Source organism: Harpia harpyja, chromosome 14 (assembly GCF_026419915.1).
Source record: "Harpia harpyja isolate bHarHar1 chromosome 14, bHarHar1 primary haplotype, whole genome shotgun sequence".
Classification (NCBI taxonomy): domain Eukaryota; kingdom Metazoa; phylum Chordata; class Aves; order Accipitriformes; family Accipitridae; genus Harpia; species Harpia harpyja.
In genome coordinates, this window is record NC_068953.1 from 683331 (window position 1) to 707587 (window position 24257).

The window sequence follows — 24257 nt, forward strand, 5'->3', positions numbered from 1 at the left end:
CGGGTGACAAACACCACGAGTTTATTGCCCGCGGTCACGGCGGCAGCGATCCCCTCCCCGCGGGGACCCCACCGCCGCCTCCCGCGGCCAGCGCAGGGTCGGGATGGGCCAGAGAGGAATGGGCCCCTGCCCGTGGAAGAGGGGGGTGTGTATGTGGGGGGGGTGTTAAAAGAACAAGGGTTTCATTGCGACTTGCGCGGGGTGGGGGGCTGGGGGAGAGGGGGGGGGGAGAGGAGGGGGGTGAGGGGCCAGCCGGGCACGGAGCAGGGCAAGAGGGGGAGAGGGACGCCAGCCTTGGTGGTCCCAGCTCTGCAGTGTGGGCTGGCGTCCCTCTCCCCACAGGACTGGTGGGGGGCACGTGAACCTGGAGCAGCAGGGATGGGCCACAGGCACTTTCCAGGAGTCGTCCCCCCCCCCCCCCCCGAGCCTTAAACTCCAGGCTGGGTGGAAGAGGGGGGTGCTCCAGCCCCAGGCAGAGAGGCACAGAGGAGCTAGCAGAGGAGCCTGGACAAGGCAGGTTGGAGCTGGACAGGCTCCTCCTCAGCTGGAGGGCAGAGGGAAACAGCCCCTGCCCACAAGGACCCTGGGACCTGCAGGGGCAGCAGCTCTGAGAAGGGGAAGGCAGGGGCCACCAAGCACAGCACGACCCCAGGGCTGGGGCCCTGGAGACATGCGGGACTAGTGTCCCCTTCCCTCTGCAGCAGGGTCCACCAGCAGCTCCCAGGACAGCACTCCCCAACCGGTCCTTGACCCAGGACCGCTCCGTTCGCCAGCTGGGGGACACAGATTGCAACCTGGGAGGAAAGGAGCAGTGTTAGCACGCCGCTAGGCAGCGGCTCCCCTCCCTACCACCCCCCCTGCCCTCCCTGGGTCTCGCTCACCTCAGAGCCGGTGGCTCAGGCTGGCCACCTTGGCAGGGTGAGTCACCAACCAGAAGTTGCACTTGCTCTGCAGCTCTTGGAAGGAATTGAAGCGTCTCCTCCGTTCCTGCTTCAGTTTAATCTTCTTTACCTGTGCAGAGGCAGGAAGGCTCCTGGGGTCAGAGCAGAGAGTCCCCTGCCTCCTCCCACCCGCCCCAGCCTGGGACATAGCCAGCACCCACCTTCCCTCTGTCAAAATCCTCGTCCCACTCATCGATGACAGTCTCGCTCCGGGCCCACGCTGCGTCTCGAATGGCATCCTGGCTGACAGCTGAGATCTTGCCTTCCCAGGTCAAGACTGCGGAGCAGTGCGATCAGCAGGGAGCACCACACTGCGCTCCGCTGCACCCCCCTGCACCAGATCCCCACCCTGGGCCAGCAGCTGGAGCCCCTCACTCCAGCACCCCACTCCGTGGCACCTGCAACAGCCCCTTGGCCGGGTGCATCTGCCTGGCTCCAGGAGCCTCTGCAGCTGCCTGTGCTGGTGCTGGGGGAAGCTCAGGCCCTGGCAGAGCACGGAGGGCTCTGCCTGCATTCAGGGCTCAAGGCAAGCTGCGTGGCTGTTTGCCCACCCAGGCGAGCATGGATTACCTTGTTTGCCATAAGCCTTGTCCAAGGAGTTCCCAAGCAGCTCCTCCACCACGCTGGACTCCTTCTGGCTCCCAGGTGCTATGCCAGTCCCATGGCCGGTCTCAGGGCTCAGGGCAGCCAGGCAATGCCTGTACTCTTCTCCAGCCTGGCTGGACGCTGCCACTGCGGAAACAGGCAGGGGTAAGGACAAGCTGGAGGGAACAGAGGGAGCTCCTGCGTCACTCCATCTCCAAGGCAGGTCTCATCCCAGGAGACACTGTCGGGATTAACAAGGTCCCGACGTTTGGGACGCGGGGTGTTTGGGTACACTGGGGCCTGCCCTGGGCAGGGAGGAGCTGAGGGTAAATCTTCAGCCCTCGAGGGGTCCCTCTCCACACATCTGGAGAGGAGCACACCCTCATCCAGGGTACAACCAGGCAGCTCTCCCGCATGAGCGGCACGTGGGCCTGCGGGCAGGTCAGCCACGGACGGGGGTCAGGAAGACGGGCACCACCAGGCAGTTGTGGGGACCAGCAAACACCGGGGACTGCACACCAGTGCTCGGAGGGACTGCATGGGGAGCCAAGCAGCCGGCTCTTCCCTGCCAGGCACCAGGCAGGGTGGAGGCACACAGTCATACCTGGGGTGCCGTTTGTGGCATAGTCACTGTTGGCAGCTGGCTGCTCCAAGGCTGGGCTGCTGAGGCTTTCCCTCCACTTGCGCTTGCGGTGCTCGCTCTCTCCAGCACCAGCCTCCACACTCCGCCGCTGCTTTTTCCTCCGGGGCTCCGTCTCAGCCCTCCTAGAGCTGGGGAAGGCAGCAGGGGTCAGCCCGCTCTAGCCTGACCAGAGGGGGAATCTTGAGCTCCCCGCAGGGCAGTGGGACACAGGGACACCCACACCCCAGCGCTGCGCTCGGGGAGGGGAGAAACCACCCCCAGCAAGACGGCACTTCAGCTGGCTCCATGGCAAGGCTCATCCCACCCGCAGAAAGACAAGAGGCACCTGACCGCAGCCCAGGGAGCCTGACTCCAGGCAGAGCGGAGATGTGCAGGGTTCTCTCACGTGACCCTAGCTCCTCACCTGTCCAAGGACAGCATCCCAGGGCAGTGCTCTTCTGTCTCCTCCATTCTCCTCCTCTTCTTCTTTTTCTTCTTCTTGCAGAGGTAGATGGATTCCTTGTCCAGGGAAGCCCTGGGGTCTGACACCTGTGGCTTGGGCCGGCTCTCCAGGTTCTGAGAGCCCAGACCCTCCTGGCCGCTGCTGGGACCCTTGCCTGCTGCCTCCTTCCCCACGAGGGACACCAAGCCCTCCTGAATGAGTTTCTTCTTCGTGGGGGGGTTGGAGACTTCATCCTTGCCCTTCACAGCTAGAGCACGAGACCTGCCGACTGCTCCACGATGCTGCTTTCGCTGCTTCTTTTTGGAGGAACCAGGGGTGCCCTTCTCCCTGCTGCATGAAGGAAGGTAGTGTGAAGGGTGGGCAGTGGAACCGTTGGTCAGGGGGGAGGCTGGGAGCCAAGGGGCTGAGCTGAGGATGAAGCTGAAGGTAGGCTTTTCAGGATTTGGCATTTTGAGAGCAGATGAGGACAGCCTGAAGGACAGGAAAAGAGGCTGACGTGATCTGAAAGCCAGGTCAGGAGTGGGAGCTCCTCTCTTCTTCCCTACTCCAAGGTGCATGAGCGCAGCACCCAACTGCTACAATCTCATCCACGAAATCTGAATCGGACCCTGCTCTCAGAGCAGCAGCTGCAAGCGCACACAGTGACGCTGCACCTGCCCAGTGCCAGCAATGCGCAGGGCACACACTGTCCCACGGGGGATTAGGAGAGAGTGAGTGTTGGTGCAGCACATGCCAATGGTGAAGGTTACAAGGGAGACCCGGAGCAAGATCTACACCAGGCTAGTGCCTCCTGATCCCACGGGACGCTAGCAAGTGGTCAGAGCTTGCAAAGCTCCCTCCCACCCTGTGCCGACAGTCAGAGAAACTGCCTTGCTTCTAGGATCCAGAGCAAGCCCTGCCAGCCCAGGAGAACAGGAGAACCGGCTGCCAAAAATCGCTCCTCAAGCCACCTGTGATGCCAGCTGCCTCACGGAGTACTCCAAGGCTGCTACTGGCCTTGCTGCTGCGCAGGAGCCTAGGAGCAACCGGCACTGCTTACCTTGACTTGCCGAAAGGCTGGGGAGTGGACTCAGAGTGGGTGGTGTTCGTGGGGCAGGTGCGGTCAGCAAATTGTGGGTGAGGTTGTGTGTGGCGGTCACTTCCCCTCGCCTTCCGCGGGGTGCTGCCCTGCAGTTATTGACATAAATAAAAGCTTGGTGGTCTAAAGAAAAGAGGTTTCCGTGAGCCAAGAGGAGAAAATAAAAAGGGGAGCCCAGAGAAAGGGGAGGGGAACAGACACAGACAGGGGGAGGGAAGTGGGGGGTGGTAGAAGAAGAATCATAAGTGGTTTTAGTTAGAAGCACAAAGGAAAAAAGGAAGGAAGGAAATTTAAAGAACAGAAGCCCCAGCACGCTGTCCCAAGCCCTGGCTGCACAGCAGCACCCAGAGGGCCGGTCCCACACCACTGCCCAGGAAGGAGGCAACTCCACAGCCCTCCAGTTGCGGCATCACCTGCTCCCACTCACCCCAGGGGACACGCTATCCCAAGAAGGCTGGGGAGGCCGCCCCGCCGCAGGGACTGGCACAGCCACCCCTCCGTCCTGAGAAAGAAGGCAGGAGCCATTTCTCCTGCATCACTCAGGGATGCAAACAACAGCAGGGGCCTGGCCCCACACCCTGACCCAGAGCGGGGGCAGAGCAACTGCTACAGCCCTGGGGCTGAGGGGCTCTCCCCACCCACCTCCAGCTTAGCAAGACCCCCAGCATTAGCTCTACACTTGCCCCCAACACAAGCCCCAGTTGAGAAGGCACAAAGATGCCTACTGAAGACTCCGGGCAGAAGCTCAGACTCACCTTTTTGGCAGAGAGTGCCAGCTTCTTGGCTGGTGGCGGTGACACGGTGCTGCCTGGCTCCAGAGCAGCGTTGGCCAACAGGGAGGATTTAGGTTTTGCCAACTTGGAGTCTTTGGAGGCAGCCAGCTCGGTGCCAGGGCCAGCAGGGAGGTCCGTGCCACAGTCCGTTTCCTGAGAGGTACAGAAGCTGCTGGTTCTGCTCTTGGCCTTCTGGGATGCTTTGGCCGGCTTTCCCGGTGTGCCATGCACTAGGCTGTCAGCACTGCTGCCACAGGAGTCCTTCTCCAGGGTCCTGGTGTTCTCCTCACTGCCCCCGGGCTCCAGCGGCAGCTTGGATGAGGTAGGTGGCTGCTTGCTCTCCCAGGAGCTCTGCCGGGACAGCCCCGCTTTGGCCCCACTTGCATTGCTGGTGTTGCAGAAGCCCCGACCTGCTCTGGGCACGGGAGGCAGCTGCGGGAAGGAGACCGGCTTCTTGGGCTTCCGGGCTGCACCCGTGGGCACTGCTGTGTCCGAATGGCTGGCTCTAAGAGGCAGTTTGCGTGATGGGGACCCAGCAGGCAGCTTCGGCGGAGCGGTTCCGTTCGACAGCTTCGGCCCCGTCCTGACCACGCTGCGGGCCACAGGGACTCCGACCTCCTCTGGCCCTGGCAGCTTCTTCCCCGGCAGCTTCTTCCCCGGCAGCATGTCTGGTCTCTAGACAAAGAGAAAGAGAGAAGTTCAGCTAGGAGAGAATTCAAGGAGCCAAGGACGCAGAGTGATACTGCCCTCCCCATCCCCACACAGGAACCCTTGGCTCAGCAGGATCCCTCCTGCAAACCGTCCTCCCTTGCGCCTGCCTCCCTGCAAAGCTGCAGCCCACCTGCCCTCGCAGAGCAGACAGAGGGGCAGCAGCTCCCAGTTCCTGGGAGCATGGGCCGAGAGCAGCCTTCAGGACTCACCTGGCCCATTGGCAGTGAAGACAGGGACCTGAAGTTCACAGTTTTCTTGACCTGATCAGAGACGCCGCCGCGAGTGCGGCCAGACAGGCTGGAGGCAGCTCTGGCAATGGGCCCCTCTGAGCTCTTCCTGGGGCTGGGGATTCTGGTGAAGGCAGAGAAGTGCACATGTTAACTGCGTGGGTTTGAGCGACTGGAATGCTCTCGTCAAAGATGAACACAAAAACCAGGAGCCAGAAGCTCCGAGGAGGTAAGGTGCTCTTGATCTACAGCAAAACCATGACAAAGGGCTGGACCTCTCCCTGCCACCTTCCTCTGAGCCAGCGCATGCGCATCGGCATTGGGACTACTGGGGCCAAGCTCGTTCCCACACCCAGACACTTGCTACCAGCCCTGTCCCAAATGCTAAGAGCAGGGGGCAGAGGGGCCGGGAGACACAGGGCGCCCTCACCTCAGGTAGAACAGCAAGTAGGCCTGCTGGTTGAGGACCACTTTGATATTGCTGCAGCGGACCACATCATCGTTCATTTGATACCACTGCCCATTACTGGCCTGCGGAAGAAGAAGAGAGAACAGGGTCGGGCTGTGCCCAGGGACCCTCCTGGCATGAAGAGCAGCAGGAACAGCACCCGTCTGCAGAGCTCCTCTCCCCAAAACCCACAGGCGGCCCAGTGCAGGCAATGGGACTCTGCAAGAGCAGACCTCCACGATTCCTGTGGCAGAGCACAGCCTGTACACCCCATCCAGTGCTCCACACCACGCACATCTGGTCAGCGCCCTCCTTTCTGCGCACTACAGGGACCCACAAGCACCCACCAGCCCCCAGCCCAGAAAGGGTGCCAAGAGAGCACCCTGGGCTCACCTTCACATAGCAGTAATAATGCCCTGCGTGGCAGCTGTAGCCAGAGTGCACCAGCACTGCGTAGAGTTCGTACATGACAGGATCCCCGTTGTTCTGAGACATGTAAGGGCGGACGTTCAAGAACTCAGGGTACCCCACGTCCTGTGGAGAGAGGATGTCTCAGGAGGCTGCACAGCAGATGGCTTTCTTGCTAGAGCAAGAGCAGCTCAGCTGTCCTACAAGTCCTGTCTCTCGAGGGACGGGGACCCACCCTCCCCAGGCAGAGGTCACAGTGAGGAAGATGCCAGGATGAGCCAAACTGCCACTGCACCGCAGAGCTGGGGAAGGGCTGCAGGACTGCAGCAGAGCTCGCACTGCGCACAGGACCACCTCCCACCCTGCTCTGGGCAGCAGGGCCTCGGGCCAGGAGACAGCCCCAGCTCTGGATTGCCAAGCACTCACCTTTGTGATTTTGCCTCCACCGAAGTCAGCAAAGCGCTTCAGTGAGAGCGTGAGAACATTGGAGGCTCGGTGAATGGTGAAGCGTTTGCTGGCCGACACTTTCTTCTTGCATCTGCACAGGAAGAGCTCAAGCTATTCAAGCTGCTCCACCACCCAGATGACTGCCGGCCCTGGCCAAGCAGCAAACCCCACAGAAATGACCCTGCTGCCACCAGACACCCGCTCCAGGATGCCTGCTCATGGCCATGTCTGCTGGCCCAGGTCCTCCTCAGGAGAGGAGGGAGCTGAGGAGTGGCAGGCTACACCACAGGCTTCCATGGCCACATACCTCATGGTTTAGCTGTGGAGCAGGTAGAGAAGCCTTCCCATATTGCGGCAGGCTTTCCACCTGCTTCCCACCAGCCCACCCACTGGCCCCTTCCCGGGCGCAGCCCCACACACTCACTTGGCACACATGTAGGCGTTCTCACCCCCCAGCATGTCTGGCTTCACAAACAGCTCCAGCGCCCGCACTATGTTTGTGGCTTGCTGCAAGGACAGAGGAGAGGTCAGGGCACGAGTGGCCTGTCCACACGACAGCCCAGCTCCCTGCTGAGACACTGGCCCCAAGAGATAACACAGAACACGAGCAAAGGGCCACAGACTACGCCAAACCCGTGAGCCTGCCACCAGCTTCGGCACTGGCCAGCATGCCGGCAAGGGAGAGCTGCACTGTCCCCCAACACCACAGAGCCTCAACGGAGGAGCTGTGGCTCAGGCTCAGGCAACGGGCACTGCTCTGCCAGACAGAGAAGGCAGCACAACAACAGAAGCTGCTTCCCTCTTGCCTGCACCGTGCCTTGACACTGGCAGGTTAAGGAGCTTTGAGAGCGGTAATGGTGCAGTTGCAGGAACACCCCCTGCGAGAGCAGAGCTCCTCCCCATCCCCGACCCTGCCACGGTACCCCCAATCTCCAGTGCCAGGTCCAGGTAAGGGTCATAGGTGTCCGAGACGCCCTTGCACACCGTGCACTTCACTGCAAAAGAAAAAGCAATGAGCACACCCTGGCACAACACCTGCACCCGCCACCACCCCAGCAGAGGCAGCTGCAGTATTCCCCCTCTCCGCGTTTGGGCTCTGGGATGTGAGCACCAGGATTCACAGCCTGGCAAGGAGGAAGGCTGGCAGTTCCACTATGTGCTGGGACAGCAGGTGTTGCTAGATAGCTGGCAACACGGGTTCCTTTGCTGGTGTCAATGAGCTGGGGACACACAGCCAACAGTTTTTTTCCATCGCCACAACGGGGGTCATGACCCACAGGTACTGCGAGACTGACTAACTGCAGCTCTGGATAATTTACACATGCTTAGCAATTTTCCCAAAAGATTTTTACTGCAAGGCTCCCGAGGAAAACAGCAGCCCTGAGCGTCACAGGCCCAGGACCCGGCAGCCAGCACTCACCACGGGACCGCAGGTAACCGCCAAAGATCTGGTGAATCAGCGTCGTGGCCTGGGTCTGGCGATCCAACCTAGAGACAGCAGCACGGGATCTCACACCACCCCTCTGCAATAGCCACCCCTGCGGGCCACCACTGTGTCCTGAGGACAGCTCCCCTACACGCTCTGGCCAGCTGATGGGCTGCAGGGCTGCAGAGCTGCAGGAGCAGAGGGAAGTCACAGCCTCTGCCAGTCTGCTCTCCCAGTGCCGGAGCTCAAGGGGTGGCACCAGGCTCTGAGGAACACCTTACTCTAGGAGTGGAAACCCTTGGCCGGAGCTCAGAGCTGGGCACTGCAGGCAGAGGCAACGCAGGCTTCCTGGGACGGAGGGCCCGAGGAAAAGCTGCTCACCCACAGCCATAGGGCTGGGGCTGAACTAGGAAGCACGCCTGGATTCTTCAGCAATTGGTACAGGATCCAAATGCATAGCAGTCTTAGGATTTGGGGGCAGGACCACAGCTATGCTGGGATGGAGGAATCAGGAGAAGGGAGAAGGCAGACAACAGCCCAGAGCTGTGTCACAGAGGGGCAGAGAGTTGGGTCATCCACCCGAGGCCCCTGGAGCCAGTACCTCCCTCTACGAGTCTGACCTGGGGGACACATTCACCCCACAGTCCCCTCCCACGGGCACAGGGGACAGCAGAGAAGAGCAGCGACGGGCCATCAGAGCCCCCACATACTTGGTACAGCCATTCAAGCAGGCCTTCTGCATGGCATCAATGGTGTAACGCAGGAACTCATGTGCATCCTCCTGTCTCCCGAAGCGGATGTGCTGGGCAATCTCTGCAGGAGAGGGAGGGATCAGCCCCAGCACGTGCGGCAACAGATGTAGGCCCTCCCTCCCTCCCCTGGGGCAGGGACTCTGGCATTTGAGCCCCCTCAACCCAAACCAGATGTCAGACTCATGCCGGCCATGGGGGAAACCCCACGCAGCCCATGAAGTCACCAGCCCCCAGCAGGCTCAGTGAGTCATCTCGGAAGAGCCGTCTGCCAAGATCTGCCCCGATCTCAAAGGTTCTGCCCCTGCATGAGTCACCGCTCTCCTGCATGGCTACGGGAGGGGAGGGCAGCCATCCTTACTCTTGAGGTCTCGGATGAAGGACACTGGCTTTATTGCATTGCCGCTGTTGGCAAAAGCCTGGATGGTGTGGTTCTGCATAATGCACATCATGCAAAAGCCTCCTTGTTGACCTGGAGCAGGAGAGGAGAAGACAGGACGTTGGGGACAAACCCAGGAGAGATGGAGGCAGTACAGGGGACGGGAGATTTCTGGTTCAACACAGTTCAGCCACGCTCAGTTTTCCCTACGAGCTCTGTGCTACAGTACAGCTCTGGGGCATCCTGGGTACACAGAGACCAGCACATGCCACCCCAGTTGGCACAGCCCCAGTCACAGTACCAGCCACTGCAACCCCCCCCGAGACGAGACAGCATCCACGTGGATAGAAAACAGGTCACAGGTACTCGCTGGAGGAGCCCACAGGTTGATCCTGAGGGGCAGATCCTACCAGAGCCCTAAGGAGAGGGCTGCGAGCCTTGTGTGCTCATTTGCCTTGGTCACAGCTCGGAGCAGCACCCACCGGCCAAAACAGCACCTGCTGCCAGTACGCAGCCTTCTGCCCTGCCCTCACACAGTTCCCACAGGCAGGGGCTGTTTGGGACCCCCAGCTCAGCCCCCCGGAAGCCAGAAGACTGCATTTGGACCCATCTTAGTCCTGGCTATGCCCAGCAGAGACAAAGCCTCCCCAGACACAAGACGCAGAGCTCGAGCACGCCGCTACGGCCAGGAAAAGCGAGCCGTAGGCAGGAGCAACCTCTCGATGGAGAAACGGGCAGGAGGGAGCAGCGAAGGCGCATCCCGACACCCGCAAACCCCTTGCCGGAGCCATGTGCAGAGGTGCTGAGCACAGCGCTGGGAGCAGGACAACCAGGCGCTCCTCCTCCCTGCTGGTGTGGCCACCCCGGCCCTGCTGCCCACCGAGCTGGACGTCCCCACTCACAGGTGCGGCTGTGCTCCTTGGAAAGCAGGTAGTTGGCGAGCGGCGGCGTGTAGGTCAGGCACTGCACTGTGGAGTTGAGGAAGCAGGTGTTCCCTAGGTTGTGCAGCCCGGCACCGATGCGGTAGATCCGCTCCCACTTTACGGAGAGGCGCTCCACGGGGAAGAGCACCTTCTGGGGCATGGGGATCCCGTCCCCCATGCCGGCACGGTCGCCACCTTCGGGGAGAGGGGCGGTGAGCCGCGGGGGTGCGAAGTGCGGGGAGGGCTCCCCTCGTCCTCTCTACCTACCCTGCCGGCTGGGCGGTCTCTCCTCGAGGCCGCTGTGGCGGCTGGCGGTCTCGGTCTCGGTCCCGGCCCGGGGGTTGAGCAGCACGTACTTCCCCCGCAGCAGCTCCAGCTGGCCGGAGAAGCCGCGGCTGGCGGGCTCGAACTCGATCTTCTGCAGCAGCACCTTCTTGGCCGAGGCGGCCAGCAGCCGGCCCAGCTCCCCATCGTCGCCCGCCTCCCGCCGCCCCGACTTCAGCACCTCCCTCAGCTTCTCCACGATCTGCGGCATGGTGGGGCCCGACGGCCCCGGCTGCGGGGAGGCGGGGGGAGACGGCCGGTTGAGCGGGGCGGGGGGCGCCGGCCCGTTCCGCTCCGCTCCGCTCCCGACGCGGGGCCGCGCGTTGCCAGGGCAACAGGCCGCGGCCTAGGCCCACCGCCGGCCCGGCCCCGCCGCCGCCGCCGCCGCCGCTCACCCCGGAGGCCTCAGCGGGTCCCCGCCCGCCGCCGCCGCCGCGACGGGCACCGCGCCCTCCCGCCCGCCGCCGCCGCCGCGACCTTGAGCGTCGCCGCCGCTGCCGCCGCCACCGCGCTGCCCCGGTCCGCCCGCCGCCACGCGCGGCCCGCCCGGTACCGGCGCTCCGCCGCGCCCTCCCTCCCCGCGATCAGGGCAGGGGAGGGGAGGGCGGCGCGGAGCGCAGACCCCGACCCCCGACCCCGACCCCGCCCGTCCCGGCGCGTCCCGGCCCCACTCACCATCCGGGTCTCCGCTACCGCCGCACGCACGTGCGGCCGCCTTAAAGAGGAGCCGGCGGCCCGCCCGCCGCCGACACGGACTCCTTCCGCGCCTCTCCCTTAAGAGGGCGGGGACAGCAACAAGCTCCCGCCCACTCCTGAGGACTCGCCCGCTCGCTCACTCGCTCGCTCCTTCGCTCGGCCCGCCCCACCGACGCCACACCTCCTCCCCGCCTCCGCCGCGCTCCGCGTCCCGAAGGGGAGTGACGGGCGGAGCCGCGCTTGCGCGTCGTAGCAACGGGAGGGGGCGGAGCCTGCCGGGGTGGGCTGTTCAGTGGCGTTCGTCGTGCGCAGGCGCGCGGCGGCCCTGGCCCCGCCCCCCGCTCCGGGCCCCGCCCCCCGCTCCCGTCCCCGCTCCCCGTTAGCGGCGGCGGGCGGCGCGGCCGGCAGGGACGCGAAAGCGGTCACGCAGCGGGACCCCCCCCCGCCACCCCCCAGCCCCGGGGGTCCGAGTTCAGAGCGGCGGGGACCCCTCGTCTCCTCTCCTCGGCTGAGGGGGGGGCCAGGCCGGAGGAGCGGGCCCCGCCGCCGCCGTTGTCCCCTGCCCCGGGAGCTCCCCGCACGAAACCGGTGCGACTCCAGCGCCTGACGAGGAGAGACAGAAATTACAGCACAGGGACCATACAGGCGGTGGCAAAACAAGTGGAAGTATTAAACTCAAAGATAGACTACCAGCAGAGACAGGAGTAAATGGCACATATGATATAACCATACAGTAAGCGAACGGGAGTCGTATATGGGATTGATTAGAGGTTGGGGTTTTTTTTTTTCTTTTTCTTTCTTTTTAATTTTTCTCTTTAATATGTTGAAATTGCCCAGACTGGTCCAGTACGACATCTTAAACCTTACAGGGACGCACAGCATGAAAACGCCCCCGGGAGCAGGGCTGCGGGGATTATTCCCGGCACGCTCCCAAAGCTGCGGTAAGCGGCGGCGGGGCACACGTGCCGGTGCCGCCCGTGATGCCGACGGGCAGCTTCGCGGCACGCGCCGGCGCCGCTGCAATGTGGGAATGGCTCAGAGAAAGCGGGACCCGAGGTGTGTGGGAGGGTTCACCGGAGAGGACGGGTTTTCCTGCGGCTGCGTTGCCGCCTGCGCCCGGCCGCCTGCCGGGCCCCATCCCTGCCGCCGCAGAGGAGGGAGCTCGACCGGCCGCAATGCCGCAGCGCTGCCGAAGGCTACGACGTGGCTCAGCCAACAGCTGCACGAGGCGATGATAAACACCCTGCACCCGTGCAACCGGAGCTCCTGCCTCTGGTGCCCTGCTGAGGGGGAACTCCCTGCCGAGCCCTGCTGCCCGCCGGCCTGCAAAGGCTGGGGGATCTAAGCCCATCCAACAGCGGCAGCTGCAGAAGAGTCTGGCTGCAGCTCTCCACCCGTGCAGGAGGTTGCAGTGGGAATGGACCCCCCCCCGGCGATGCTGGGGAATGCGGTGAACCCCACGCTTACCTCCCTGTCCCCCTGGGGAGAGGAGCATGTGGAGGAGAGGGACAGCAGTGCCTGGGTGCATGCAGGGGGGTCACCCCAGCCATGCTAATGTGCCCCTCTGGCTTTTCGGGACAAGGCACCTGCGCAGGAGCCGTCCGGCCCCGCGAAAGGCCCGTAGCCCCTCGCACACAGCCAGGGGCTCTGCCACATGGTAAAGCCCCCCCCGAACCTCTGCCTGGAGGGCTGTACCCTTCCTGCACCCCGAAGGGAGGGACGGTCAGTGGGTGGGGAGGGGGACAGCAGGGTCCCCGGTGCTGGAGGGCGGCCGGGGATGCTGCAGTGGGAAGGGCTGCCTGGCAAGAGCTGCTGGGGTGGCTCCCCCGCGGCGGGGGCACTGGTAGACCTGCTACGCAGGACGGGGCAGCTCCCGCCACTCACGAGGGTTCGACTCCTTCACAGCTGCCAGGGCGCCAGGGCTGAGTGTGGCCAGGCGGGGACACGGCCCCGGCAAGAGGGGGTCCCCCCGCGCCCCGCTCAGCCCTGCCGCGAGTGCGGGAGCACCCAGTGCAGCCACAGGCTGCCGGGTGCCTGCGACAGAGCGGGTCCCCGTCCCTGCCCCCTGCACACGCGTGGCAGCTGTCGCAGCCCGGGGACCCCCACGGCCGAGCGGATTTTCATGCTGTCTCCAGGAATTGATATCAGCGTGGACCAGTCTAACATCTCGCAGGTTTTTTTTTCTACTGGCTACTGGAATGCGCTCGTTTGGCTTAGGGGTCCTCGATGTCGAGAAACTCTTGCTTGGGGGGGGCCATGCCGCGGTACCAGGCGCATGAGCCATCGCTCCTCTTGATGCAAGCATAGTGCTTCGCCTGCCGCCCGTCCACGTTGTTCTTCTCCATCGCCCAGTCTGTCCAGAGACACTCATCCGAGGAGGAGACGAAGCAGGGGATGGAGAGGCAGCGCGAGATCTGTGCACAACAGAGACTGTCACCTACCACCCTGAGGAGGGAACGCTGGGGCAGGAGGGGGGTGGGAAGAATCACAGCATCATAGAATCATTTAGGTTGGAAAAGACCTTCAAGATCATCGAGTCCAACCATCATCCATGCCCACTAAACCATGTTATGGAGTACCCTGTCTACACGCTTTTTGAATACCTCCAGGGATGGTGACTCAACCACTTCCCTGGGCAGCCTATTCCAATGTCTGAAGAAGCAGCACGGGGAAGCTGGGGCCGGTGGTCCTCCACAGCTCTGCTTCATCCACCCACCCCCCAGCTCTGGCCCAGGGATGCCAGGCTGCTCCTTGCCTGCAGGGCACAGTGGGGACGCGACCCCAATGCGGGGGGACTGAGGGAACCCCCCAGGTGCAGGTCCCAGGGCTGCCCTTGGTTCCCACCCGGAGAGAGCTGGAGGCTCGGCTGCCTGTCCCATATCCCTGGCCGCATGCTGTGCCCCCTGCACAGCGTCACCCTTGAAGGACGGGGAAAGAGCACCTCGCCACGGAGCCCACGCCTGCCTCGGGGCTGCAGACCCCACTGGCATGGGGAGCGGGGTGCAGCCTGTGCTTGGGGGCAGCCCGGCCACTCACCTTGCACTCGCAGCCCATCTGGTACCGCTGGTTTAGGCTCTTCTTCTGGGTCGGGCTCAGCGAGTCCCAGGTGGACACCAAGTCGCAGAGCGTGATGTGCATCTTGCCGTTGCCCTCTGACTTGCCTGGGGAGAGGCCAGACCAACAGCTCAGAGGGTCCCTCCCAGGTGCCCCCAGACCCGATGTTGACTCGGGGTGCCTGGGGCTCAGCCTGGCCTGGGGGGGGGGGCTGGAGGCCGCTGCGATCCAGCACCTCCTGCAGTGCGCTGTCCCCAGTGAACCCCAGGGAGCAGAGGCTCATCTTCCAGCTGCCCATGCCACAGCCCAGGGCTACCGAGCGCAGCCAGGAGGTCCACCGAGGACTGGTGGTGGGAGCAGGAGGAGGAGGGGGGAGGCTGTGCCCGGGGAGCAGGCACACACGTCACAGCATCTCAGGAGACACGTGAGGCAGCAGGGCCAGCACTGCCACCGACACCCCCCGAGAGCCCTCCCTTGCAGCCGCCCACCTGCGATGAGATACTCCTTCTTCCCGCCGGTGTCCAGCAGCCGGCCGCACACGGCGGTGGACGGAGCCGTGTAGATGAACTCTATGTCCTTGTCAGGGCCCTTAAACATCTGGGGAGAAAGAGCAGGAGTGAGCAGCTGGCATGGAGGCTGCCCCGTCCCCCCCCAGTCTCCTGCCCCGATGTGCCCCGTTACCTTGATCTGCTTGATTTCATACTGGATTCGTTTGATCGGATTCCCGTATATATCGTTCCCCCGAATCCACCTCTTTCGCAGAGACGGCCTTTGCTCGGATCACTGCAATGGAGAGGTGTCGAGGTCAGCAGGGGTGGCCGAGGACTGGAGGGTCCGCCAGCACCACAGGGTGCTGCCCCGGCAGGACAGTCCCGCTCAGTGCCCCCATCCCACAGGGGCTGCCACCCTCGCACAGGGCCGGCTGCCTGTGCTGCCCACAGCGAAACCTGCTGCCCTCCCTGCAGATGCCCAGCTGCCCGCAGAGCTGGCTGCCACACACTGTCCCCAAAGAGACGGGACTCTGGCACACGTGGGATGGTGACAGGCAGCGCTGCAGCAGCACCATCACGGCAAGTGATAAGGAAAGGTCACCCCACGATCACCCAGCCATGCTGGACCTGTCACCCTTGGCCAGCACTGGCTCGGTCTCTGCCCAGTCCCTGCCGGATTCCCAAGCACAGGCTGGCCCTGCCCGGCCTCGTGCCCGTCACCCAGATGGCACCAGGACAGCTAAAACTGCCAGCAGCATCCTGGGAGCACCACGGTATTTGTCCCACTGTCATTAATTAAACCAGTCTCTGACAAGAGCCCCAGCCAAATGCCTGCATGACCTAGGTGGGCTGGAGGAGAAAAGGGCAGAGGGAGCTATTTGGAGGGTCACCTTTGGGTGCAGAGGGAGGCGGGAGCCGTGTCCCTGTGGCAGAATCCTGCCTGCTTGCTGCGGCCAGCACGGGCACCAGCACTGCCCACCAAGTGCCTGCACAGGCAGCTCGTGCCAAGATCCCCCTCCAGCCCCTCTGCACCCCCACGCTGGGGGAGTGGGGGTCCTGGGACCAGGCTGCCTTCGCACACCACAGCCGGAGCACGGGGTCCCTGTCCCACTGTGGAGGGGTCCCAGCTGCCACGGGGCAATGTTCTGCCTGCTGGCTCCCCGCCAGAGCTCAGCTACTGCCGCGCGGAGCTTCGTGCCGTGCAGGCGCAGAAACCGCATCCTCTCGGGGCCGGGGTGTCGCTTCCTGCCCTCGCTGCCTGCAAAAATAACCTGGGGACGCCGAGGGCTGGGGTAGTGGAAAAACACGGCCCGATGAGGGGAGGCAGCGAGCTCCCCAGCTGGCAGCCTCAACCAGCCAGGCCAAAGGCAACAGCCCTCCCAGCTCCACATGCCCCCGGGGCAGTCCCAGCGCTCCGAGGGACAAGGTCGGATGTCCCAGGGCTGGCAAGGCTGCAGCTCCCTGGAGCCCGGGGACAGTGACAGGGGGACAGCTCTGCCGTGGAAGGGTCCCTGTGGTCACGCTGCCAGCACAGCCCAGGGATACACAAACCAGCATGTGAGTGCTCGGCACGTGGCAGTGACCTGCAGGGTGCCCGGGGTGGACAGGGCAGGCAGCAGGCAGCAGGCAGCCAGCTCACCCTTACTCACCAGCTCGGGACACGGCGGCTGGTTCGGTGCCACGCTGTGCGGGTCGCAGCCGCGTGCGGCGGACGCAGCCGCTCAGGCGTGCAGGGCCTGCGTCCCTGCGCCGAGACCTGTGGCTCCCCACCCTGCCTGGCTCCCTCCGCTGGCATGGGGACAGGAGCTCTCGGCCAGCACCAGGGACGCCACAGATGTTGATGGCACAGGGGACAGTGGCAGCCCCAAAGCCACAGCTCCTGCTCAGCACCCTCACAGCCGGGGAGGGGGCCTGGCTGCAGGGCAGGGGCTTGCAGGGCTCCCCGCTCTGCTGGGGGTACCACCATCCCAAGGGGAGGCCAGCTCCCCCATCCCTCGGGGGCACCCCAGTGCCCTGCCAGCCCCGCTCCGCGTGCATGCCACCCGGTAGGGAATGGGGAGCCGCGCTTTGGCGAAGGCTGCAGGAAGGCAGGCGCCAGCCAAGCTGGGGACCCGGCTCGTGTCCCCCACCAAAAGGTCCTGGGGTGGGAGCAGCCGGGGATGCGCAGAGGGCTGCCCGCCAGCCTGGCACAGATGAGTTTGCCTTCTTTCGCCTGGCACGGCAAGGAGAAGGAATCTGACCGCGCTCTATAAATACCGTGGGATGCGGGGGCACGCGGATGGGCTATTTAAGCTGAAGGTCAGGGGGGCATGGCCCCACGTGGGTACCAGTAAGTGTCAGCTGAGTTTACTCTGGAAAGGAGAGGGTGGCCACCAGCACGAGCAGGGGCCGGGGAAGAGACTTCCCAAAACAGCCGCCCCCAGTCAACGTGGGCACTCACTTAGTGTGGGGCAGGCGGACACAACGCCTGCCGGTACCGGGGCTGCAGCGAGGGCTTTCCCAGCTGTGCTCCCCTCCCTTGGGGAAGGGCCAGGCTGCCCAGGCACACTGGCAGCACAGGCAGCGTCTTGGCCGTGCAGGAAGCCCCAGCCTCCTTGCCTGCAGTAGGCAGCAGGGCAAGTCCCTCCGTGCAGTCCCCTGCCCCGGTCCCTGACCCAGGCTGGAGGAACTCTGCTTGGCACATTCGGACTCGGTTCCTGCTGGCTGCCAGTGCCTGCGCCCGCTCCTCTGCCAGCAGCGCACCTGGGTCACCGCAGGCATGGGCCACCCCTTGCCCCCCAACCCAGCTGCTGTCGCATCCTCCCACATGCCAGGCCCTTCGCTGCTCTGCGCGTGTCTGCGGCATAACTTGGGTGCAACCGAGCTGGAGAGCCGTGCGCCGACTCCGGCCCCGTGGCTCCAGGCGCGGGGAACGGTTACTGGTTCAGTGGGCTCCAGCCTTTTCCATTCACGTGCTGATGAATCACTTGACAAAAATGCAGCCCAATTCTAGGCGGATTTGTTCTGAACAGTGCGGCTTTGTGGAGGGGACGGCTGCGCTGCGCTTTCCCCGCCAAGACCCCAGCAGTGCAGCCAAGCTGCTCTGCGCCAGCCAGGAACCGGAGCGGCGAGGAGGGCGAGCCGCAGGGATCGTGGAGGGGAGCCCCGGAGGAGAGCCCGGCTGAGATCCCTGGGATGAGGAGGCAGGGCCGAGGGACAGAGGAAACCCCCAGGTGCTCAGAGACCAGCAGCCGAACCTCCCCACATGCCAATGCTCCCATCGGCCGTGTCACCCACCACTCCTGCCACCGACCTGGACAGCCACCGGCCACGGGAGCCCAGACCCTCCGTGAAACTGAGCCGAGGCTCTGCCGGCTCCCGGGGCGCGTGGCAGGCGCAGCACGCCGCCAGCGCTGGACAACCAAGTCCGACCAGAGCAATGCTGGAAATGCTCCTTCCCCAGGTGGGACAAGCCATGGCAAGAAGACGAACCGCAGGGTGACCCCCCCTCCCGGCAGGGTGGGAGCCCCACCAGTGACAATCCCTGTGCTGGCCCCCAGGGCTGCAAGCCACGGCCACCCCATAATGAGGATCCTGGAGCCCTCCGGGGGCAGACCCCTGCGAAGCAGCGGGTCCTCTCCCTGCCCTCTGCCACCAGGATCGGTCCCACCGCCCCGGCAGGGCAGGGAAATTCACCCCCGCGCCGAGGTTGCCGGCTGGCCGCTTCCTGCCTCTGTACTGGGAGAAATGCCAGCGTTTGCCTTTAACTTGCACACAGAAGTTGCTGCATGAGCAGGGCTGTGTTTGCAGCCGGGCTTTCAGAGCCCCCCAGCCCCTGCCCGCCGAGTGGGGCTGCCCCCCATGCCTGCTGCCTTGGGGGACTCAGGGCTGGGGCCGGTTCCAAGGGCTTTTGGTAGCCCCCCCACACCTCGCTGCAGCTGCCTCGGCATGGCCCGTGGCTGCCGGCTGCCTCCCAGCACTGCTCCTCGCTGCCCCATCCTCTGCCCACGGCGGGATGTGGGAAAGGGCAGGCAGGGAGAAGGGCATCTCCCCCCGGCTGCGGAGGGGTGCAGAGGGGGTCCGTGGGGAGCTGGCGGGAGGTGGTGACTTCCCACCCCGACCAGCCGGGGCTGCCTGGGGCTGAGGAGTCCGGGGCATCCTGCAGCAGAGCGGTCCCCACGCCACGGCAGGCAGTGGTGCCACGAGGAAGGACCCCACGCTGGGGCCCAGCTGACCCCGCACCGCTCCCGCTCGCTGGGTGACGAGCACACGACCACCTGGGACAGACTGGGGCTGCGGTGCAGCTCCAGAAGCAAAGCTGGGGGCAAATAGAGTCACCCAGTGCCACAAACCCACTGGGATGTCTCTCTGGGCTTGCCAGTCGGTGGGATGCTGTCCTCCCTGGCCCCCGCCGCACGGCTGCCCCAGCTCAGGGGCTGCACCCCGTGTTTCTGGCTGCTAAGCCAGAACAGTTCCTGCTGTTGACAGTTGCCATCGCAGCAGGAGCTGCCGTGGGCGGCTGGCGGGGAGATGCTGCAAGACCCTGCAGGGAGATTTGGCAGGTTCTCCCTGGGGAAGGAGGAAAGGAGGTTTGGAAGCGGTGACCTGCCCTGGTGAGACCTGCCAAGAGGGGAAGCTGTGTGGGTGCTGCCCCGCAGCCAGGGTGGATCCTGCCATGGCCTGCCCCAGCTCGGGGGAGCTGCTGAAAAGCGCTGTGCCCACCTGCGTGTGCCCCACGGGCTGAGGGGCAGCACAAGGAGCCTTGGCCCCAGGACTCCCCTCCTGGCCAGAGATGTGCCAAATGACCGCTCCTTCCTCTGCCATCCCACCCCAGACCCCACCGTGCAGCCCCGTCAGCACCCGCCCGCGGCTGGGCTGAATGGCCAGGGAACAAAGCTCCCTTCTCCGGGGCTGCTGGCAGTGGCTGAGCGAAGGGGCTGGCTGCCAGTGCCAGCACTGCCCACTGCCTGCCCAGCACCACCAGCCCGGGCACCCGGCACCGCGGTGGGGGCAGCACCGGGGTCACTCCAGCCCTGCTTGAGGGCAGCAGAGATGGAAAGCCAGCAAACCGCCCCCGGGAGGGACTCAGCCCCAGCCCTGCCTGGCACGCAGGCAGCAAACAGCCCCCAGGTGCCTGCCAGCACCCCGGCAGCCGCGGGGGCAGCGGAGTGGGGCACCCCCACCCCGGCACAGCGGCGGGGCAGTTTTGGGGACACGAAGGCTGGAGGGATGCGGAGCTGAGCACGGCAGCCCCGCAGTGGAGAAGAGGCGGAGGCCATGGGGGCTCCCCCGGTGCGTGGCGGTGCCCACGGGGAGGCAGGAGGCAGTGCCCGAGCACCAGGCCCCGCTCGCCCGCCGGCCTGCGCGGGAGCCACGGCTTACAAGCTGCCATGGCCGCGTGCGTCATCCCGGTCCTCTGACGGGAGCGGGACGGGGCCCAATCAGCGGCGGCTCCAGCAGTCAGCCCACGGCCCCTCCGCGCCAGCCGCACGGGAAGGGCTCCGACCACCGCCGGAGCTCGTTGAGGCGGCACCGGGGACCGGCAGCTCCCCGGCCCCATCAGAGCTCGGCAGGGCCCGCTGAGCAGCCACGCTCCCCCCGGCAGCCCTCAGCGGGGACTGCTCCCACCTCTCTCCCCAAACCCTCGCCTCTGCCTTGTCCCTGCCAGCCACTGGCAGCCCCCGCTGTTCCTCCCCTGCCTCCGCGCTCCCTACACCCCATCCCGAGGAACCAAGCACTGGGACAACTGGGATCAGCGCAATGCTGCCAGGAGCCACATCCAAGGTGCCCCCCGTCCCAAGCAGCACACCGAGCCCCTGCTCTCCACTGCCCCATCGACCTCTCCTGGACCCAGCACTGCCGCATAAGGCCAAAGCCACGGCCGTGCCCAGAAGGGCTGAGCATCACCTCCCTCACCCCCCACATCCTGACGCTGCTCTGGAGGAGACCAAGCAGAAGCCAGGTCTCGGGTCGCAGCCCCCAGCCTAGCCACGTCCCCACCTGGCAGCCAAGCGGTCCCAGCAAAACAACCCTCCAGGCAGGCAGAGAGCAGCCACCAGTCACCGCTGCCTGGGCACGGCCCTGGTGAGGAATGGCAGACGGGGCAGCCCTGAGCCCTCAGGCCCTGCAGAAAATCGCTGCCCGTCTCACGGGCCAGGAAGCACAATTGCAGGCAGGCCAGGTCACTTGTTCCAAGTCACCAGCTCCAGTGACAAGACTCCCAGTCCCCCCGTGACCCCCAATTCCTCTGGCACCACATGCCCAATGCAGAGTTGCATTCGCCTCCCCCCTCACCTCACGTGAAAACACGGCCCTGGGCTCCGTCTCCTCTGGCCCTGCTGCAGGGGACAGCCGGCTGCAGGGGTGCGAGTGAGGGCAGAAGGGCTGTGGGGAGGCACAGACAAACATGGCAGATACTCCCCATGCTATGGAGCGGAGCGGGGATCCCAGCCCCACAGGGCCAGGACCCTGCACCACGCTCACCCAGCTCCCCCCTACCAAGGGCTGAGCGTGAGCCCTGGGGGCTCATCAGCCGCCCTGGGTGCTCCTGGCACCGCAGGGCATCAGCTACCACCCCCTCTCCCCCAAGGGCCCAGCCTGGACACAGGCTGTTCCATCCGCAGCAGCCGGGGAAGGTCCCGGCAGCACCCAGCGTCCCAGGCTCTCCCTGGGCTCCACGTGCCCCGGGGAGGGAGCTGGCTGAGGAGCCTCCCAGCCCCAGAGAGCATCCAGGGGGAAGACAAGAAGCACCAAGAAGGCCAGGGATCACAGGCTGCAGGAGACGGATCCATGTTGCGTGGGAAGAGAAGGCTGGGGAGCTCATCCCGGGATGAGCTCTGCTCCCCCAAGCCCAGCACTGTCCCCACCTGGGCTCACACAAGGCAAGACTGATCCAGACGAGCCACACAGGGGACTCAGCCCGGGAGCCAGAAGGTGCCAGCGCTGCGGGCAGCGCGGCCCGGGAGGAGGCTGCCTCGGCAGGACGGGCTCTGGGAGCCCGCAGGACAGGCACCTGCCGAGGGCAGCGGGCCAGCCCGACCCACAGGAGACCACTGCCCAGCCATGCTGCGCTCTCCCAGGGGACAGCTGAGACAGCCAGAGCTGCCAAGACAGACAGTGACTCAGCAGCTGAGTCACGGCTGAGCCGGCACCCCGGGACGGGCAGTGAGTCACGAGTGCCCCAGAAAGCTGATCCCGACAAGAGCGTGACGGGAAGCCGCAGCCCCGCTCCCAGAGCAGGCGCGGGGAATCCCGCGGTCCAGGGACACCGGCTCAAGCAGCAGGGACACCAGCAGCTCCAAAAATTCAGTGCTCCATTTTGTCTAGAAACCTCCCTGTCCCCAACATGCTTCGCGGCACGCTGTGCCGAGCAGCAAGGCCAGGCAGAGCCAGGGCACACGGGGCAGCAGCCAGAAGCTGCGGGGAGTTGCCCTCGTGGAGGAGAAACACCCGGGAGCGGGGTCTGCAAGGGGCGAGGGGAGCCTGGGAATCCATCAGGAGCATCCTGGCTCAGGAGCAGGGGACAGGGCAGGGCCGTCCAGAGGTTGGGGCTGCCTAAGTGTTTGGGAATGCTACCTCTCCAGCTGAGCCTGGGAACGGCCCCGCAAAGGAGAGCGTCAGGAACTGGGGCTGGTCTGTTTGTTTAATATGTTAAAATTTAATAAGGGCATTATTCATAGAAAGAGGAATCCAGATCCCGGCGCTGCCAAGCCCTCCCTTTCAGCAGCATCCAAGCCGAACAAAGTGGGACGGGGGAGAGGAAATGCCTGGAAATAAGGAACAGACGGGAGGTGACCGAGCCTGCCGCGGCTGGCTCTCCCGGGCCGGGTGCTGGCTCCGCGCTCCAGCCCGGTGCCGTGCGAGAGGCGGCCGCGCTCGGAGGGCCCCGGCCTCCCCCGGGGCCGTCAGCTCCCCGCGCTGCCACGTACCATCGCGGTTTAATCAAAGTTGGAAGAGGCCGGGCTCAGGCCGTGTCACCGGCGCTGCGCAGCGGCGAGCCCGGCCCCGGCCCCGCGGCGGGAGCAGAGCCCCGCTCCGGCGGCTCCTCGCATCGCCCGGGGACGCCCCGGGCAGCGATGCCGGGCGCGGCCGCGAGGGTCGTGTGTGTGTGTGTGTGTCCCCCCGCCCCGAGACGGCGAGACGCGCGGGGAGGGAGGGACGGACGGACACACCCCGGGCGGACGGACGGACGGACGGACCGCGCCCGGCCGCGCATCTGCTCCCGCCGACACACCCCCGGGCCGGCCGGGGCGCGGAGCCCGCACCGCGGGCAGGTGCCCGCTCCCTGCCCGCCCGCTCCGCGCCAACTTTCCGCCCCTTCCCCCGCCGGGAAGTTCGCGCGGGCCGGGGCTGCCGGGGCTCCTGCCGGGGCTGCGGGGCCCCGCGGGGACAAAGCGCGGGGGCGGCGGTCGGCGCTCACCTACGTCCGCGTTGCAGAAGGCCTGTTGCGGGTGGATGGGCGAGCAGCTGCAGGCGTCGGCCGGGCGGGCCCTGCCGAGCAGCAGCACCGCCAGCCAGGCCAGCAGGCTGGGCAGCGCGGCGGGCATCTTGCGGCGGGGCTGCAGGCTCAGCGACCCGGCCGAGAAAGCCGCATCCACCGCCGAGCCCGGCCGAGCCGCCGCCGGAAAGTTTGGGTCCGGCAGCCGCGGCCCCTGCGCGGCGTTGCGGGCGCTGCTGCGGCCGCTCCTCCGCTGCCTTCTATGGAGGTGTTTTCTTCCTTCCCCGGCTGCCGCTCAGCCTCGCTTTTTAATGTGCTCCGGGGATTTGCTGCTCCTCCTCTGCATGGCGCGGGGCCAGCCCGGCTGCTCCCGCCCCTCCGCAGGATGCGGCTCCGCGCCGCGCTCGCCTCCCCCGGCCCGGCCCGGCCCGGCCCGGCCCCCGCCGCGGGCACCGGCCGCCCCCGCCCCCGCCCGAGCCCCGCGCATCCCCCCCGCCCGTCTCCCCCCCCCCCCCCCCCGCCTCCGCGGCCCCGGGACCCGCCGCCCTCTTCGCCCGGGCGGGGCCCGGCAGCGGCGGGCAGGGCCGGGCAGCGGGCGGGGAAGGCGCCGGGGGCAGGCACGGGAGCCCGGCCCCAGCTCGCAGACCTGGCGGCCGGCCCGCGCCGAGCGGAGCGGTAAATTGCAGGGGAGGGCTGCGATTATGTCTGTGCCCAAGCATTTCCTCTCCTTCCGGCTGCTCCAGCTCAGCTCATCCCACCGATCGAGCCCCCCTCGCCTGCTCCCTCCTCCCCGCCCCTGGCACGGCCGGTGAGCTGCGCCCACCCGGGGGTCCCGCGCCGCCGCGGCGGGCCCGCGGACCTCGGGCGCTTCTCCCCCTTGGCCAGCAGCCGCCTGCCCTGGAGCGCGTCTCCGGAACCCCCACCTCGTCCCTCGCCCGGCTGCATCGCGGCGGGATGCTCCCGCTCTCACGGTACCTGTACCCCCGTGCCCAGCCGGCCACACGAGCACGCTCCATCCCTCCAGCGGTGCCTTCGTCCCCGCGAAGCGGGCAGGGAGCCCAGCTCTGCCTCTGGGCAGGGACACGGCTTCGGAGCA

The 24257-nt window shown here is 65.7% G+C and overlaps 2 protein-coding genes across 2 annotated transcripts; both read right to left on the reverse strand.

Annotated features, from left to right (window-relative positions):
• Positions 1-225: 225 nt before the first annotated feature.
• USP36 (ubiquitin specific peptidase 36) lies at positions 226-11424 on the reverse strand. The gene is made up of 20 exons (XM_052807570.1): positions 11180-11424; positions 10448-10736; positions 10160-10375; positions 9240-9350; positions 8840-8942; positions 8124-8191; positions 7622-7698; positions 7128-7210; positions 6683-6794; positions 6242-6382; positions 5831-5931; positions 5383-5524; positions 4445-5137; positions 3651-3778; positions 2573-3082; positions 2152-2297; positions 1512-1691; positions 1103-1218; positions 882-1011; positions 226-794 (listed from the first exon to the last, which is right to left on the reverse strand). Exons 1-19 carry the CDS (start codon positions 11180-11182, stop codon positions 883-885), a joined length of 3348 nt encoding a protein of 1115 aa, XP_052663530.1. The 5' UTR covers positions 11183-11424; the 3' UTR covers positions 226-794; position 882.
• A 1936-nt stretch (positions 11425-13360) lies between these two features.
• TIMP2 (TIMP metallopeptidase inhibitor 2) lies at positions 13361-23580 on the reverse strand. Its single transcript, XM_052807569.1, is given in 6 exon segments — positions 13361-13614; positions 14237-14361; positions 14743-14851; positions 14936-14995; positions 14997-15037; positions 23144-23580. Coding segments are annotated over 6 exon segments (663 nt in total). The 5' UTR covers positions 23271-23580; the 3' UTR covers positions 13361-13413.
• Between the last annotated feature and the right edge of the window lie 677 nt (positions 23581-24257).

What these genes read in the sequence shown, in the direction of transcription:
- USP36 (XM_052807570.1), bottom strand. An exon ending in GAGACCGCCCAGCCGGCAGG is followed by an intron (nt 10,376 to 10,447) that starts GTAGGTAGAGAG and finishes CTCTCCCCGAAG; the next exon opens with GTGGCGACCGTGCCGGCATG. An exon ending in CTTCACTGCCAATGGGCCAG is followed by an intron (nt 5,138 to 5,382) that starts GTGAGTCCTGAA and finishes CTCTTTGTCTAG; the next exon opens with AGACCAGACATGCTGCCGGG.